This window comes from Notolepis coatsorum, assembly GCF_963971535.1.
Source record: "Notolepis coatsorum genome assembly, contig: SCAFFOLD_659, whole genome shotgun sequence".
NCBI classification, from domain to species: Eukaryota; Metazoa; Chordata; class Actinopteri; order Aulopiformes; family Paralepididae; genus Notolepis; species Notolepis coatsorum.
This window is the reverse complement of record NW_028170402.1, coordinates 54,867-75,499: the sequence shown is the minus strand read 5'-3', so window position 1 is coordinate 75,499 and position 20,633 is coordinate 54,867. Positions and strand designations below refer to the sequence as shown.

At 38.6% G+C, this 20,633-nt stretch overlaps 1 protein-coding gene across 1 annotated transcript in view; it reads left to right on the top strand.

The window, feature by feature from the left end:
• Window positions 1–20,633, top strand: part of LOC311248539 (synaptic vesicle glycoprotein 2B-like) — a gene marked incomplete at both ends in the record, with an annotated part of 82,615 nt that overhangs the window by 32,410 nt on the left and 29,572 nt on the right. The window contains one exon of the mRNA XM_084339404.1: window positions 13,015–13,148. Coding sequence (XP_084195530.1) covers window positions 13,015–13,148 — 134 coding nt within the window. The remainder of the gene's footprint in view (window positions 1–13,014; window positions 13,149–20,633) is intronic.

The following is a 20,633-nucleotide window of genomic DNA, read 5'->3' as shown; positions in this document are numbered from 1 at the left end:
CGTAAATACAAAACAACACTACTAATAACACAATGACGGAAAACAAGAAAACGACAGAAGTATACAGGACTCACTAGACATCAACGGGGAAGGCAGGCACGACACGGGGAACACACAGGACACTGGAGGAAATGTCGCCACAAGGAATTGAGGAAAGACAGACACCTATATACCCACACTAATTGATAATCAACAACACCTGGCCAACACAGAATCACAACATACACAATGACAGTAAAGCAATGACAAACTAAACAACAACTAGACACTACTGCAATGACACACTAAACACAACTAGACACTAAGGCAATGACACACAACAACTCAACAGGGGTGTAACATCAAACACAGACAGGGATGGCCCAGCATAACATAATATTACAAATCATATCAACAATGTGCAACCAACACAAAATGGCCGACCGCACCATCGGGCTTAGGTCAGCAGAGGGAGCAATGTCAGGAGGAGAGCACTGTCCAATGTTATTCTCCTGCCGGTCAGCAGGACCGGCCCTTGGGTCGTAACACATGTAGACATTAATATCTCTCTCTGAGACACACATACATGTAGACATTAATATCTCTCTCTGAGACACACATACATGTAGACATTAATATCTCTGGGACACACATACATGTAGACATTAATATATCTGAGACACACATACATGTAGACATTAATATCTCTCTCTGAGACACATACATGTAGACATTAATATCTCTCTGAGACACACATACATGTAGACATTAATATCTCTCTGAGACACACATACATGTAGACATTAATATCTCTCTCTGAGACACACATACATGTAGACATTAATATCTCTGGGACACACATACATGTAGACATTAATATCTCTCTCTGAGACACATACATGTAGACATTAATATCTCTCTGAGACACACATACATGTAGACATTAATATCTCTCTGAGACACACATACATGTAGACATTAATATCTCTCTCTGAGACACACATACATGTAGATATTAATATCTCTCTCTGAGACACACAGACATGTAGACATTAATATCTCTCTGAGACACACATACATGTAGACATTAATATCTCTGGGACACACATACATGTAGACATTAATATCTCTCTCTGAGACACACATACATGTAGACATTAATATCTCTGAGACACACATACATGTAGACATTAATATCTCTCTCTGGGACACACATACATGTAGACATTAATATCTCTCTCTGAGACCCACATACATGTAGACATTAATATCTCTCTCTGAGACACACATACATGTAGACATTAATATCTCCCTCTGAGACACACATACATGTAGACATTAATATCTCTCTCTGAGACACACATACATGTAGACATTAATATCTCTCTGAGACACACATATATGTAGACATTAATATATCTGAGACACACATACATGTAGACATTAATATCTCTCTCTGAGACACACATATATGTAGACATTAATATATCTGAGACACACATACATGTAGACATTAATATCTCTCTCTGAGACACACATACATGTAGACATTAATATCTCTCTCTGAGACACACATACATGTAGACATTAATATCTCTCTGAGACACACATACATGTAGACATTAATATCTCTCTGAGACACACATACATGTAGACATTAATATCTCTGAGACACACATACATGTAGACATTAATATCTCTCTCTGAGACACATACATGTTGACATTAATATCTCTGAGACACACATACATGTAGACATTAATATCTCTCTCTGAGACACACATACATGTAGACATTAATATCTCTCTGAGACACACATACATGCAGACATTAATATCTCTCTCTGAGACACACATACATGTAGACATTAATATATCTCTCTGAGACCCACATACATGTAGACATTAATATCTCTCTCTGAGACACACATACATGTAGACATTAATATCTCTCTCTGAGACACACATATATGTAGACATTAATATCTCTCTCTGAGACACATACATGTAGACATTAATATCTCTCTGAGACACACATACATGTAGACATTAATATCTCTCTGAGATACACATACATGTAGACATTAATATCTCTGAGACACACATACATGTAGACATTAATATCTCTCTCTGAGACACACATACATGTAGACATTAATATCTCTCTCTGAGACACACATACATGTAGACATTAATATCTATCTGAGACACACATACATGTAGACATTAATATCTCTCTGAGATACACATACATGTAGACATTAATATCTCTGAGACACACATACATGTAGACATTAATATCTCTGAGACACACATACATGTAGACATTAATATCTCTCTCTGAGACACATACATGTTGACATTAATATCTCTGAGACACACATACATGTAGACATTAATATCTCTCTCTGAGACACACATACATGTAGACATTAATATCTCTCTGAGACACACATATATGTAGACATTAATATATCTGAGACACACATACATGTAGACATTAATATCTCTCTCTGAGACACACATATATGTAGACATTAATATATCTGAGACACACATACATGTAGACATTAATCTCTCTCTCTGAGACACACATACATGTAGACATTAATATCTCTCTCTGAGACACACATACATGTAGACATTAATATCTCTCTGAGACACACACACATGTAGACATTAATATCTCTCTGAGACACACATACATGTAGACATTAATATCTCTCTCTGAGACACACATACATGTTGACATTAATATCTCTCTCTGAGACACATACATGTTGACATTAATATCTCTGAGACACACATACATGTAGACATTAATATATCTCTCTCTGAGACACACATACATGTAGACATTAATATCTCTCTGAGACACACATACATGCAGACATTAATATCTCTCTCTGAGACACACATACATGTAGACATTAATATCTCTCTGAGACACACATACATGTAGACACATACATGTAGACATTAATATCTCTGAGACACACATACATGTAGACATTAATATCTCTCTCTGAGACACACATACATGTAGACATTAATATCTCTATGAGACACACATACATGTAGACATTAATATCTCTGAGACACACATACATATAGACATTAATATCTATCTGAGACACATACATGTAGGCATTAATTAATATCTCTCTCTGAGACACACACATGTAGACATTAATATCTCTCTCTGAGACACACATATATGTAGACATTAATATCTCTCTCTGAGACACATACATGTAGACATTAATATCTCTCTGAGACACACATACATGTAGACATTAATATCTCTCTGAGACACACATACATGTAGACATTAATATCTCTCTCTGAGACACACATACATGTAGACATTAATATCTCTCTGAGACACACATACATGTAGACATTAATATCTCTCTGAGACACACATACATGTAGACATTAATATCTCTGAGACACACATACATGTAGACATTAATATCTCTCTCTGAGATACACATACATGTAGACATTAATATCTCTCTGAGACACACATACATGTAGACATTAATATCTCTCTCAGAGACACACATACATGTAGACATTCATATATCTCTGAGACACACATACATGTAGACATTAATATCTCTCTGAGACACACATACATGTAGACATTAATATCTCTCTGAGACACACATACATGTAGACATTAATATCTCTCTCTGAGACACACATACATGTAGACATTAATATCTCTGAGACACACATACATGTAGACATTAATATCTCTCTCTGAGACACACATACATGTAGACATTAATATCTCTCTCTGAGACACACATACATGTAGACAAATAATATCTCTCTCTGAGACACATACATGTAGACATTAATATCTCTCTGAGACACACATACATGTAGACATTAATATCTCTCTCAGAGACACACATACATGTAGACATTAATATCTCTCTCTGAGACACACATACATGTAGACATTAATATCTCCCTCTCAGACACATACATGTAGACATTAATACCTCTCTGAGACACACATACATGTAGACATTAATATCTCTCTCTGAGACACACATACATGTAGACATTAATATCTCTCTGAGACACACATACATGTAGACATTAATATCTCTCTCAGAGACACACATACATGTAGACATTAATATCTCTCTGAGACACACATACATGTAGACATTAATATCTCTCTCTGAGACACACATACATGTAGACATTAATATCTCTCTCTGAGACACACATACATGTAGACATTAATATCTCTCTCTGAGACACACATACATGTAGACATTAATATCTCTCTGAGACACACATACATGTAGACATTAATATCTCTCTCTGAGACACACATACATGTAGACATTAATATCTCTGAGACACACATACATGTAGACATTAATTTCTCTCTCTGAGACACACATACATGTAGACATTAATATCTCTATGAGACACACATACATGTAGACATTAATATCTCTCTGAGACACACACACATGTAGACATTAATATCTCTCTGAGACACACATACATGTAGGCATTAATTAATATCTCTCTCTGAGACACACATACATGTAGACATTAATATCTCTCTCTGAGACACACATATATGTAGACATTAATATCTCTCTCTGAGACACATACATGTAGACATTAATATCTCTCTGAGACACACATACATGTAGACATTAATATCTCTCTGAGATACACATACATGTAGACATTAATATCTCTGAGACACACATACATGTAGACATTAATATCTCTCTCTGAGACACACATACATGTAGACATTAATATCTCTCTCTGAGACACACATACATGTAGACATTAATATCTATCTGAGACACACATACATGTAGACATTAATATCTCTCTGAGACACACATACATGTAGACATTAATATCTCTGAGACACACATACATGTAGACATTAATATCTCTCTCTGAGACACATACATGTTGACATTAATATCTCTGAGACACACATACATGTAGACATTAATATCTCTCTCTGAGACACACATACATGTAGACATTAATATCTCTCTGAGACACACATACATGCAGACATTAATATCTCTCTCTGAGACACACATACATGTAGACATTAATATCTCTCTGAGACACACATACATGTAGACATTAATATCTCTCTCTGAGACACACATACATGTAGACATTAATATCTCTGAGACACACATACATGTAGACATTAATATCTCTCTCTGAGACACACATACATGTAGACATTAATATCTCTATGAGACACACATACATGTAGACATTAATATCTCTGAGACACACATACATATAGACATTAATATCTATCTGAGACACATACATGTAGGCATTAATTAATATCTCTCTCTGAGACACACATACATGTAGACATTAATATCTCTCTCTGAGGCACACATATATGTAGACATTAATATCTCTCTCTGAGACACATACATGTAGACATTAATATCTCTCTGAGACACACATACATGTAGACATTAATATCTCTGAGACACACATACATGTAGACATTAATATCTCTCTCTGAGACACACATACATGTAGACATTAATATCTCTCTGAGACACACATACATGTAGACATTAATATCTCTCTGAGACACACATACATGTAGACATTAATATCTATGAGACACACATACATGTAGACATTAATATCTCTCTCTGAGACACACATACATGTAGACATTAATATCTCTCTGAGACACACATACATGTAGACATTAATATCTCTCTCAGAGACACACATACATGTAGACAATAATATCTCTCTGAGACACACATACATGTAGACATTAATATCTCTCTGAGACACACATACATGTAGACATTAATATCTCTCTGAGACACACATACATGTAGACATTAATATCTCTCTGAGACACACATACATGTAGACATTAATATCTCTCTCTGAGACACACATACATGTAGACATTAATATCTCTGGGACACACATACATGTAGACATTAATATCTCTCTCTGAGACACATACATGTAGACATTAATATCTCTCTGAGACACACATACATGTAGACATTAATATCTCTCTGAGACACACATACATGTAGACATTAATATCTCTCTCTGAGACACACATACATGTAGATATTAATATCTCTCTCTGAGACACACAGACATGTAGACATTAATATCTCTCTGAGACACACATACATGTAGACATTAATATCTCTGGGACACACATACATGTAGACATTAATATCTCTCTCTGAGACACACATACATGTAGACATTAATATCTCTGAGACACACATACATGCAGACATTAATATCTCTCTCTGAGACACACATACATGTAGACATTAATATCTCTCTGAGACACACATACATGTAGACACATACATGTAGACATTAATATCTCTGAGACACACATACATGTAGACATTAATATCTCTCTCTGAGACACACATACATGTAGACATTAATATCTCTATGAGACACACATACATGTAGACATTAATATCTCTGAGACACACATACATATAGACATTAATATCTATCTGAGACACATACATGTAGGCATTAATTAATATCTCTCTCTGAGACACACATACATGTAGACATTAATATCTCTCTCTGAGACACACATATATGTAGACATTAATATCTCTCTCTGAGACACATACATGTAGACATTAATATCTCTCTGAGACACACATCCATGTAGACATTAATATCTCTCTGAGACACACATACATGTACACATTAATATCTCTCTCTGAGACACACATACATGTAGACATTAATATCTCTCTGAGACACACATACATGTAGACATTAATATCTCTCTGAGACACACATACATGTAGACATTAATATCTCTGAGACACACATACATGTAGACATTAATATCTCTCTCTGAGACACACATACATGTAGACATTAATATCTCTCTGAGACACACATACATGTAGACATTAATATCTCTCTCAGAGACACACATACATGTAGACATTAATATCTCTCTGAGACACACATACATGTAGACATTAATATCTCTCTGAGACACACATACATGTAGACATTAATATCTCTCTGAGACACACATACATGTAGACATTAATATCTCTCTCTGAGACACACATACATGTAGACATTAATATCTCTGAGACACACATACATGTAGACATTAATATCTCTCTCTGAGACACACATACATGTAGACATTAATATCTCTCTCTGATACACACATACATGTAGACAAATAATATCTCTCTCTGAGACACATACATGTAGACATTAATATCTCTCTGAGACACACATCCATGTAGACATTAATATCTCTCTGAGACACACATACATGTAGACATTAATATCTCTCTCTGAGACACACATACATGTAGACATTAATATCTCTCTGAGACACACATACATGTAGACATTAATATCTCTCTGAGACACACATACATGTAGACATTAATATCTCTGAGACACACATACATGTAGACATTAATATCTCTCTCTGAGACACACATACATGTAGACATTAATATCTCTCTGAGACACACATACATGTAGACATTAATATCTCTCTCAGAGACACACATACATGTAGACATTAATATCTCTCTGAGACACACATACATGTAGACATTAATATCTCTCTGAGACACACATACATGTAGACATTAATATCTCTCTGAGACACACATACATGTAGACATTAATATCTCTCTCTGAGACACACATACATGTAGACATTAATATCTCTGAGACACACATACATGTAGACATTAATATCTCTCTCTGAGACACACATACATGTAGACATTAATATCTCTCTCTGAGACACACATACATGTAGACAAATAATATCTCTCTCTGAGACACATACATGTAGACATTAATATCTCTCTGAGACACACATACATGTAGACATTAATATCTCTCTCAGAGACACACATACATGTAGACATTAATATCTCTCTCTGAGACACACATACATGTAGACATTAATATCTCCCTCTCAGACACATACATGTAGACATTAATACCTCTCTGAGACACACATACATGTAGACATTAATATCTCTCTCTGAGACACACATACATGTAGACATTAATATCTCTCTGAGACACACATACATGTAGACATTAATATCTCTATCAGAGACACACATACATGTAGACATTAATATCTCTCTGAGACACACATACATGTAGACATTAATATATCTCTCTGAGACACACATACATGTAGACATTAATATCTCTCTCTGAGACACACATACATGTAGACATTAATATCTCTCTCTGAGACACACATACATGTAGACATTAATATCTCTCTGAGACACACATACATGTAGACATTAATATCTCTCTCTGAGACACACATACATGTAGACATTAATATCTCTGAGACACACATACATGTAGACATTAATATCTCTCTCTGAGACACACATACATGTAGACATTAATATCTCTCTCTGAGACACACATACATGTAGACAAATAATATCTCTCTCTGAGACACATACATGTAGACATTAATATATCTCTGAGACACACATACATGTAGACATTAATATCTCTCTGAGACACACACACATGTAGACATTAATATCTCTCTGAGACACACATACATGTAGGCATTAATTAATATCTCTCTCTGAGACACACATACATGTAGACATTAATATCTCTCTCTGAGACACACATATATGTAGACATTAATATCTCTCTCTGAGACACATACATGTAGACATTAATATCTCTCTGAGACACACATACATGTAGACATTAATATCTCTCTGAGACACACATACATGTAGACATTAATATCTCTGAGACACACATACATGTAGACATTAATATCTCTCTCTGAGACACACATACATGTAGACATTAATATCTCTCTGAGACACACATACATGTAGACATTAATATCTCTCTCAGAGACACACATACATGTAGACATTAATATCTCTCTGAGACACACATACATGTAGACATTAATATCTCTCTGAGACACACATACATGTAGACATTAATATCTCTCTGAGACACACATACATGTAGACATTAATATCTCTCTCTGAGACACACATACATGTAGACATTAATATCTCTGAGACACACATACATGTAGACATTAATATCTCTCTCTGAGACACACATACATGTAGACATTAATATCTCTCTCTGAGACACACATACATGTAGACAAATAATATCTCTCTCTGAGACATATACATGTAGACATTAATATATCTCTGAGACACACATACATGTAGACATTAATATCTCTCTCAGAGACACACATACATGTAGACATTAATATCTCTCTCTGAGACACACATACATGTAGACATTAATATCTCCCTCTCAGACACATACATGTAGACATTAATACCTCTCTGAGACACACATACATGTAGACATTAATATCTCTCTGAGACACACATACATGTAGACATTAATATATCTCTGAGACACACATACATGTGTGATCTAATGAGCATAACACACGACTTCAAGTGATTTAATGCTTTTATACAATGGCCGAATTCACCCAACCTTATTGCTATACAATAAACACACAGTAATTGAAGCATAATGGAGATTTATTCACAAAACCATCCACAGAGAAAGTAGATCCAATAGTAGATCCAATGGTCTGACCAAAGAAAATTACCATTTAGTTTTTTTAAAAGTCTGCGATTCTTCTTTTGTTTCACAATGGATCATGACAAACCAATTACATAATCTAAATATATGTGTAAATATGTGTAACGAACTAACATATTCCAGTTGATTGTATCTTTTTTGGAGGATTCGTTCAAAATATATTCATACTTCCATTTGTCTATCTATGGCGGACTCATTCAGACTCATTCAGAAATAAAAATAAAAAAGTAATTAGGTTGTGGGAGGGATCTGGGGTCACGTGGAGTGTGTTATACGATATAACAATGTGTAACTTGACTGTTTCAGCCAATCAGAATCAAGGTATTTGCATGCCATTGTATAAAGAGCAGATGAAGAGAGTTTGTTCTGTTCTCTCTGTCTCCACATCTCTGTTGTTGATCATCAGCATGTGATCAAATATGTCTGGTAGCTGAGAAGTGAGTCATTCATTGCATGAACTGTAACGCAATCATACAAGGTGAACATGAAACACATAAAACACCATTACATGCAGACGGTAAACCATTTGGTTTACGAGATTCACCTTGGAATAAAACAGGCTCCACTGTATTTCCATACTATATATATAATATACAGTATGTAGTAATATCACTGGAGAAGTGAGTAAACTCTGGGTGTGTTTCAGTGATATACAGTATACTATGGGTGTGTTGGTAAATACAGTATGAGAGCAGTGCAGTGATATACAGTATACTATGGGTGTGTTGGTAAATACAGTATGAGAGCAGTGCAGTGATATACAGTATACTATGGGTGTGTTGGTAAATACAGTATGAGAGCAGTGCAGTGATATACAGTATACTATGGGTGTGTTGGTAAATACAGTCTGAGAGCAGAGATATACAGTATACTATGGGTGTGTTGGTAACTACAGTATGAGAGCAGTGCAGTGATATACAGTATACTATGGGTGTGTTGGTAAATACAGTCTGAGAGCAGAGATATACAGTATACTATGGGTGTGTTGGTAACTACAGTATGAGAGCAGTGCAGTGATATACAGTATACTATGGGTGTGTTGGTAAATACAGTCTGAGAGCAGAGATATACAGTATACTATGGGTGTGTTGGTAACTACAGTATGAGAGCAGTGCAGTGATATACAGTATACTATGGGTGTGTTGAGAGACGTCAAGAGGATTTACCAACAGTTCAGACACAGAGAGGAGTTTACCAACAGTTCAGATACAGAGAGGAGTTTATCAACAGTTCAGATACAGAGAGGAGTTTACCAACAGTTCAGATACAGAGAGGAATTTATCAACAGTTCAGATAACAGATACAGAGAGGAGTTTATCAACAGTTCAGATACAGAGAGGAGTTTACCAACAGTTCAGATACAGAGAGGAGTTTACCAACAGTTCAGATAACAGATACAGAGAGGAGTTTATCAACAGTTCAGATACAGAGAGGAGTTTACCAACAGTTCAGATACAGAGAGGAGTTTACCAACAGTTCAGTCACAGAGAGGAGTTTACCAACAGTTCAGATACAGAGAGGAGTTTATCAACAGTTCAGATACAGAGAGGAGTTTACCAACAGTCCAGTCACAGAGAGTAGTTTATCAACAGTTCAGATACAGAGAGGAGTTTACCAACAGTTCAGATACAGAGAGGAGTTTACCAACAGTTCTGTCACAGAGAGGAGTTTACCAACATTTCAGATACAGAGAGGAGTTTACCAACAGTTCAGATACAGAGATGAGTTTACCAACAGTTCAGATACAGAGAGGAGTTTACCAACAGTTCAGATACAGAGATGAGTTTACCAACAGTTCAGATACAGAGAGGAGTTTACCAACAGTTCAGATACAGAGAGGAGTTTACCAACAGTTCTGTCACAGAGAGGAGTTTACCAACATTTCAGATACAGAGAGGAGTTTACCAACAGTTCAGATACAGAGAGGAGTTTACCAACAGTTCAGATACAGAGAGGAGTTTACCAACAGTTCAGATACAGAGAGGAGTTTACCAACAGTTCAGATACAGAGAGGAGTTTACCAACATTTCAGATACAGAGAGGAGTTTACCAACAGTTCAGTCACAGAGAGGAGTTTACCAACAGTTCAGATACAGAGAGGAGTTTACCAACAGTTCAGATACAGAGAGGAGTTTACCAACAGTTCAGATACAGAGAGGAGTTTACCAACAGTTCAGATACAGAGAGGAGTTTACCAACAGTTCAGATACAGGGAGGAGTTTACCAACAGTTCAGATACAGAGAGGAGTTTACCAACAGTTCAGATACAGAGAGGAGTTTACCAACAGTTCAGATACAGAGAGGAGTTTACCAACAGTTCAGATACAGAGAGGAGTTTACCAACAGTTCAGATACAGAGAGGAGTTTACCAACAGTTGAGATACAGAGAGGAGTTTATCAACAGTTCAGATACAGAGAGGAGTTTACCAACAGTTCAGATACAGAGAGGAGTTTACCAACAGTTCAGATACAGAGAGGAGTTTACCAACAGTTCAGATAACAGATACAGAGAGCATTGTAAACACAGAAACACTGCTATGACCAGACTATCTGACTATAAACCAGACTATCTGACTTTACACCAGACTATCTGACTATAGGACCAGACTATCTGACTATAAACCAGACTATCTGACTATAAAACAGACTATCTGACTATAAACCAGCCTATCTGACTATAAACCAGACTATCTGACTATAAACCAGCCTATCTGACTATAAACCAGCCTATCTGACTATAGGACCAGACTATCTGACTATAAACCAGACTATCTGACTATAAAACAGCCTATCTGACTATAAACCAGCCTATCTGACTATATAACCTATAGACTATCTGACTATAGGACCAGACTATCTGACTATAAACCAGACTATCTGACTATAAACCAGCCTATCTGACTATAAACCAGCCTATCTGACTATATAACCTATAGACTATCTGACTATAGGACCAGCCTATCTGACTATAAACCAGACTATCTGACTATAAACCAGCCTATCTGACTATAAACCAGCCTATCTGACTATATAACCTATAGACTATCTGACTATAGGACCAGACTATCTGACTATAAACCAGACTATCTGACTATAAACCAGCCTATCTGACTATAAACCAGCCTATCTGACTATATAACCTATAGACTATCTGACTATAGGACCAGCCTATCTGACTATAAACCAGCCTATCTGACTATATAACCTATAGACTATCCGCTAGTTTACCAACACACCCTCTGTCAGACTACTGTATATATCAGCCTTCTATCTTACTGCTATAGAAGTGAATGTCCATCTCTGTTCGTTGGTATGTTTTTGTGTTTGTGTGTTTCTCTCATGCACCCTGTAGGTTCATCAAGATGGAGATGAAGTCTGTGAAGTTTGAGGACTCTCTGTTTGAAGACTGTTACTTTGAGGACATCAGGTCAACAGACACCGTGTTTGAGAACTGCACAATACGAGCCACCGTCTTCTACAACACAGGTAGGAGTGACCAGGGCTAAAGGTTAAAGGTCAGGAGTTAGGAGATAGGAGTAAGGGGACTGTCAGCCAGGAGGAATCTTCTACAACACAGGTAGATTATACAAGTTAGGAAGTTATTGAATAAAGCACTGATCCTATTACTGTAAAATAAAGAATTTAAGTAACTTAAAGGGCCATTTCACCTTGGTTCTCTGAATACCACATGCCGTTCATCATTTCTTTATTCATTTAAACAGAGTGCTGTTTCAACAGATTTGTTTGTAAGATTTAAGATTATAATTGTACGGAGCTATTGCTAAGCTAACCCACTACACAGCTAGTCTTAGCTGCTCTCAACACAGTTAGTGTTAGCTACCTCTCAACATAGCTAGTGTTAGCTGCCTCTCAACGTAGTTAGCGTTAGCTGCCACTCGACATAGCTAGTGTTAGATGCCTCTCAACATAGCTAGTGTTAGCTGCCTCAGTCTCAACACAGCTAGTGTTAGCTGCCTCAGTCTCAACACAGCTAGTGTTAGCTGCCTCAGTCTCAACACAGCTAGTGTTAGCTGCCTCAGTCTCAACATAGCTAGTGTTAGCTTCCTCAGTCTCAACACAGCTAGTGTTAGCTGCCTCAGTCTCAACACAGCTAGTGTTAGCTGCCTCAGTCTCAACACAGCTAGTGTTAGCTGCCTCAGTCTCAACATAGCTAGTGTTAGCTGCCTCAGTCTCAACACAGCTAGTGTTAGCTGCCTCAGTCTCAACACAGCTAGTGTTAGCTGCCTCAGTCTCAACACAGCTAGTGTTAGCTGCCTCAGTCTCAACATAGCTAGTGTTAGCTGCCTCAGTCTCAACACAGCTAGTGTTAGCTGCCTCAGTCTCAACACAGCTAGTGTTAGCTGCCACTCAACACAGCTAGTGTTAGCTGCCTCTCAACATAACTAGCGTTAGCTGCCTCAGTCTCAACATAGCTAGTGTTAGCTGCCTCCGTCTCAAGACAGCTAGTGTTAACTGCCTCAGTCTCAACACAGCTCGTGTTAGCTGCCTCTCAACATAACTAGCGTTAGCTGCCTCAGTCTCAACACAGCTAGTGTTAGCTGCCTCAGTCTCAACACAGCTAGTGTTAGCTGGCTCTCAACATAACGAGCGTTAGCTGCCTCAGTCCCAACAGAGCTAGTGTTAGCTGCCTCAGTCTCAACACAGCTAGTGTTAGCTGCCTCTCAACGTAGTTAGCGTTAGCTGCCACTCGATATAGCTCTAGTGTTAGCTGCCTCTCAACATAGTTAGCGTTAGCTGCCACTCGACATAGCTAGTGTTAGATGCCTCTCAACATAGCTAGTGTTAGCTGCCTCAGTCTCAACACAGCTAGTGTTAGCTGCCTCAGTCTCAACACAGCTAGAGTTAGCTGCCTCAGTCTCAACACAGCTAGTGTTAGCTGCCTCTCAACATAACTAGTGTTAGCTGCCTCAGTCTCAACATAACTAGTGTTAGCTGCCTCAGTCTCAACACAGCTAGTGTTAGCTGCCTCAGTCTCAACACAGCTAGTGTTAGCTGCCTCAGTCAACACAGCTAGCATTAGCTGCCTCAGTCTCAACACAGCCAGTGTTAGCTGCCTCAGACTCAACATAACTAGCGTTAGCTGCCTCAGTCTCAACATAACTAGTGTCCAATTATCTAGCAGTCACTGTTAATGTGCGTCAACTAGATCTCCCCATTGGAAGGGTGCAGGCGATCAACTGTTTTAATACGGACCAAAGGAAACAATTCCGACATCTGCTTGAATGTTATTTATTAGGATATAGCATCCAAACACTCGAAAACTCCAACGTCATTGGCAAACAGCCAGCAGGTGGTCAATTAGACAGCAGGTAGTTAGTAGCATTAGTCATTAGTAGCCATTAGATTACTGGTAGTCTTTAGACGGCATTATTCATCAGTCATTAGTCACTTTACCGTCAGTTAACAGTCAGATTATTTACCTATACAAACGGGAAACAAAACGGCATTCATTAGCCACATGTGCTATGCATATATAAATGATAATTACGAACATAAACATCGCATACAAAAGACAACAATGCAACATACCGTTAGCCAGTTAGATCGCCTACGGGGCTTTTCTCATTACAGGCATATGGCTATGAGTGTCTCTTAAATAGTGCGTCACGCAGACTCTGAATCAGCCCACCTGTTCACAGTTTCTGTCTCCAGGAGTCCCACAGTCTGCAGTAAACGCCCACTAGGTGGCACCAGATGATAAATAATACTTGTATAGTAAGTGCCTCTATAATAATAATAATAATAATAATAATAATAATAATATCTCTGTAGGAAAGGCGCTGGATAATTCTCCAACTAGTATTAGCTGCCTCTCAACACAGCTAGTGTTAGCTGCCTCAGTCTCAACACAGCTAGTGTTAGCTGCCTCAGTCTCAACACAGCTAGTGTTAGCTGCCTCTCAACATAACTAGCGTTAGCTGCCTCAGTCTCAACATAGCTAGTGTTAGCTGCCTCAGTCTCAACACAGCTAGTGTTAGCTGCCTCTCAACATAACTAGCGTTAGCTGCCTCAGTCTCAACATAACTAGTGTTAGCTGCCTCTCAACATAACTAACGTTAGCTGCCTCAGTCTCAACACAGCTAGTGTTAGCTGCCTCTCAACATAACTAGTGTTAGCTGCCTCAGTCTCAACACAGCTAGTGTTAGCTGCCTCAGTCTCAACACAGCTAATGTTAGCTGCCTCAGTCTCAACATAACTAGTGTTAGCTGCCTCAGTCTCAACACAGCTAGTGTTAGCTGCCTCAGTCTCAACATAACTAGTGTTAGCTGCCTCAGTCTCAACATAACTAGTGTTAGCTGCCTCAGTCTCAACACAGCTAGTGTTAGCTGCCTCAGTCTCAACATAACTAGTGTTAGCTGCCTCAGTCTCAACACAGCTAGTGTTAGCTGCCTCAGTCTCAACATAACTAGCGTTAGCTGCCTCAGTCTCAACACAGCTAGTGTTAGCTGCCTCTCAACATAACTAGTGTTAGCTGCCTCAGTCTCAACACAGCTAGTGTTAGCTGCCTCAGTCTCAACACAGCTAATGTTAGCTGCCTCAGTCTCAACATAACTAGTGTTAGCTGCCTCAGTCTCAACACAGCTAGTGTTAGCTGCCTCAGTCTCAACATAACTAGCGTTAGCTGCCTCAGTCTCAACACAGGTTTATTGTTCCACGTCTTCAATATAAACTCCGTTATTAGGAGGTGCCTTTGTGGCTTATTTCTTTTTCTATAATACCTCTTTATTGAGTGTTGTCCTGTTTTTTGGACTTGGTTTATTTTCTTAAATACTCATTTTCAGGCTTCCACCTGTAAAGGTTGTTTTTTGTTGTTTATTTTTCGTTACATGAGTCCCTATTATCTGCTCAAGACCCCCCCCCCCCCCCCCCACACACACACACACACACACGCACACACACACACACACACACACACACACACACACACACACACACACACACACACACACACACACACACACACACACACACACACACACACACACCTATACGGGTTTATGCTACATCGTGGGGACCAATGACTGTATACAGCCTGATGGGATCCAGCCTTTCTAAAGGGTCTAGAGACATGATTTTAACTGCTAAAATCATTATATTTTTTTGTTAACACAAAAACCACTTGACATTTTCAAAACTCTCCAAAAAAAAAGAAAAATCTGATATCTACTGGTTTATACTACCTCATGGGGACCACATGACTGTATACAGCCTGATGGGATCCAGCCTTTCTAAAGGGTCTAGAGACATGATTTTAACTGCTAAAATCATTTGAATTTTTTGTTAACACAAAAACCACTTGACATTTTCCCAACTCTTAAAAAAAAAGAAACCTGAAATCCCTCCCCCCATGGGGACCGGTCCCCATGGGGGGGAGGGATTTCATGTTTCTTTTTTTTGTGTGTTAACAAACAAATATAATGATTTTAGCAGTTAAAATCATGTCTCTAGACCCTTTAGAAAGGCTGGATCCCATCAGGCTGTATACAGGTTATAGTCAAGTCAAGTAATTTATTTATAGAGCACATTTAAAAGCTCGAGAGCCAACCAAAGTGCTGTACAGTACAGTCAAAGCATAAAATCAATGTCCTATAAAATACACAAATATAAAAAGGCACAACAGGACAGGACAGTACAAAAGGACAAGCGGATAGGGGAGCACAAAGTACAGTATAGCACACCGGGGACAGAGGAGCACAAGAAGAGATACAAGAGGGAGGGGCCAGGATAAAATTGCATGGGAGTGTGTGGGTTAGGGTAACCGAGAATCAGGATTAATCGAAGGCTAGGGAATAAAAGTGGGTTTTTAAACGGGCCTTAAATGTCTCCAGCGTAGGGGCAGATCGAATCTCCAGGGGAAGCTGGTTCCATAGTTTGAGGGCTACGGCCTTGAAGGAGCGATCGCCTCTCTTTTTTAGTCTGGTGCTGGGGGGGGGGGGGGGGGGGCAGCCGAGCCTGGTTGGAGGATCTTAGTGACCTGGGTGCTACGTAGGGGGTGATGAGCTCGGTGATGTATAGGGGTACTGCACCCGATAGTGCCTTGAAGATCAAAGATTACACCCAGGCTCTTGACGTGGGGTTTGAGGTGGGTGGAGAGTTGTCCTAGGCTGTTGGAGAGTGTTTGGGTGGAAGAGGGGGGCCAAACAAAATGATCTCTGTTATGTTCATTGGCATACTATCAACACCACTGTTAGGCACTGCACATAACATACAATCAATTCAAAACAATACACTACCTTCCATTGTTTGGGGCTCTTGTTACAGTTTTTTACGACTGCTTTGATGCATTTTGCACATCAGAGTTTCAATGTGCAAAACTCAAAATGCTAATTGCTAAACTGACTTTAAAAATGCATACTCTAAGATACTAAATGCTATGCTTACATATCAAGTGCAAAACTGTTAATACAAAGTGCAAAACTCTAAATCATATGCTCCAGTCTCAGAATACAGCCACCTAATACTACATCAATGTTCAATTGCTTATTGCTACACAGGCAGATCACTAAATCAATTCCAACAGGTGTTTGTACTAATGTCTGATTACCTTCAACAGCCTTGCCCAGGTGAGTAGCATTGCAATACAATTGATAATATCTTCACCACTACATAAAAAGCTGCTTATAAACCTGAAGAAAGGAGCAACATGGAGCAAGTTGGTGCAGCTGAGGTTGCACAACGAAGGACAGGGTCATGGATGGGGTCGTGGCCAAGGAGGCAGAAGAACATCTGTCTCAAATGAAATTATAACCACAATTGTTGACCATGTAATACAGTAAACCGAGGTCTTACTAGTGTCTCATAAAGACAAACAAGTGGTTGAGCAGATATTGAGTGCAGAACTAGAGATGGTTAGTGACTGGCTAGGCTACAACAAGCTGTCCCTCCATGTGGGGAAGACTGAGTCCATCCTATTTGGGTCAAAGGTCAGGCTCAGAAAATCACCAGGTTTTAACATTAGAATAGGAGATACTGTTCTCACCGACAAAACATCTGTGAAATATCTTGGTTGTGCCAGTCAGATACAGGAGTTGTATGGGGAAGGAGTCATTTTTGTATTCTGCAGCTGTCTGCCCAGTGACCTGAATGGCTCAAAAGGGACTATATGGTAAATGGTAAATGGTATATGTGATGTGCAGTGGCGGCTGCTGACCAAATTTTTGGTGAAGCAAACATTTTATTTTTAAAACATCCCACAATGTGTGTGTCATTGGTGGCTGGTGCATTAAAAAATTGGGGAGGACGGGAGAGATTAAAAGTAATAAAGAAGTCCGAAATTCAAGCTTTCTTTAACTACAAGGCATTTATTCATCATATATATTTTTTTTATAATATCAAACAGAAGACTGACTACACCGAATACAGAAGCCATGTTCGCTGGATTTTGGGGAAAAACAATATCTTTGACCTGTATTGGTCCCCTTGATACCACATTGTTGGGTATGGCCTACTTGGCCATAGTGCAGGGTCTTGTGAGGTCAAACCTTTAGTGGTGGTGGTGATACTGCTGCTTGTAGAGGTGGGTGACACGTCATCTTCATGATGGGCAGGTGTTATGGTCTCACTGAAGGTGGATGTTGACGGACAGGGTTCCTGCAAGTTTCAACAGGTTACATTTAAGACCTTTTAAGACCACTTTCAATATAATCTAATATGTTGCCATACCAGCAAAGAACTATTAAGGACAATTACTAAGAAGTAATTCCATGTATTCGCTATTACCATACTGCTTACTTTGCAGCCTGTACATTTCCCCCCCAAACACATTTAAACATGATCCAGAGAAGTACAGTATGGCTAAATACACACAATTGTTAAGGGGATGCAGACCAGAGAAAGACTTTCGTCTTGTTTACATCAGGGTCCCCCAATTTCAATTCATGATGAATTGTAAGAAATGGTGCAATTAGCACCATGCAATCCATTCTTTGTGGATCTAGCCCACAGTGTTTGTACACGTATAATATTGGGAGTTGTGCCTATAATTGACTCTTTGATACCGGCTCTGACCTGGTGAACGATCATGATTGCTCTGGCCTCCAGTGGCCTCTGCTATTGGGCTCTCAGACGTGGACCGGCTGTGGCTGTCTGAGGTCTCTGGGTCAATAAATGCTGCCTTTGTGGGCTCACGTGCTGCAGACTGTGCTGTCGTCCATCTGTAGATTGTGTAGGTACACTTGAGACACCTTCTTGATGAGTTCTCACCTGCAGGCACAGTCAAACATGCATGGATACAGTTAGACAGTAGACAATTATTTTTTTAAAACATCCCCCACTGTGTGTCAGTGGTGGCTGGTTAGTTAAAAAATTGGGGAGGACGGGAGAGATAAAAAAAAGAAATGTAATAAAGAAGTCAGAAATTCAAGTTTTTTTTTAACTACAAGGCATTTATTCATAATTTTTTTTTTATAATATCAAACAGAAGACTGAGTCTGTGCTAACCGAATACAGAAGCCATGTTCGCTGTATTTTGGGGAGGAAACTATCTTTGACCTGTATAGGGAGGTGTAGTGGTTACGTCATTTTCGTTTTTTTCCTGTTCCACCCTCTGTGGAATGCAATGTATTTCCCCATTTACCATTTCTAAATAGTCTCGTTTTAGATAAACAAAGCATTAGCGTTGGCATGGTGTACCTTTCTGTGCGTATTTATCCACAATCTATAGCTCAAGATGAAAATATTCGCAATTAATCGTAAAGGTAGCAAAATAACAACGTTTATTACAACATTGTTGGGTATGGCCTATGACACTTGGCCATAGTGCAGGGTCTTGTGAGGTCAAACCTTTAGTGGTGATGGTGATACTGCTGCTTGCAGAGGTGGGTGACACGTCATCTTCATGATGGGCAGGTGTTATGGTCTCACTGAAGGTAACGGACAGGGTTCCTGCAAGTTTCAACAGGTTAAGACCTTTTTAAGACCCCTTTCAATGGAATCTAATAAATATCTAAA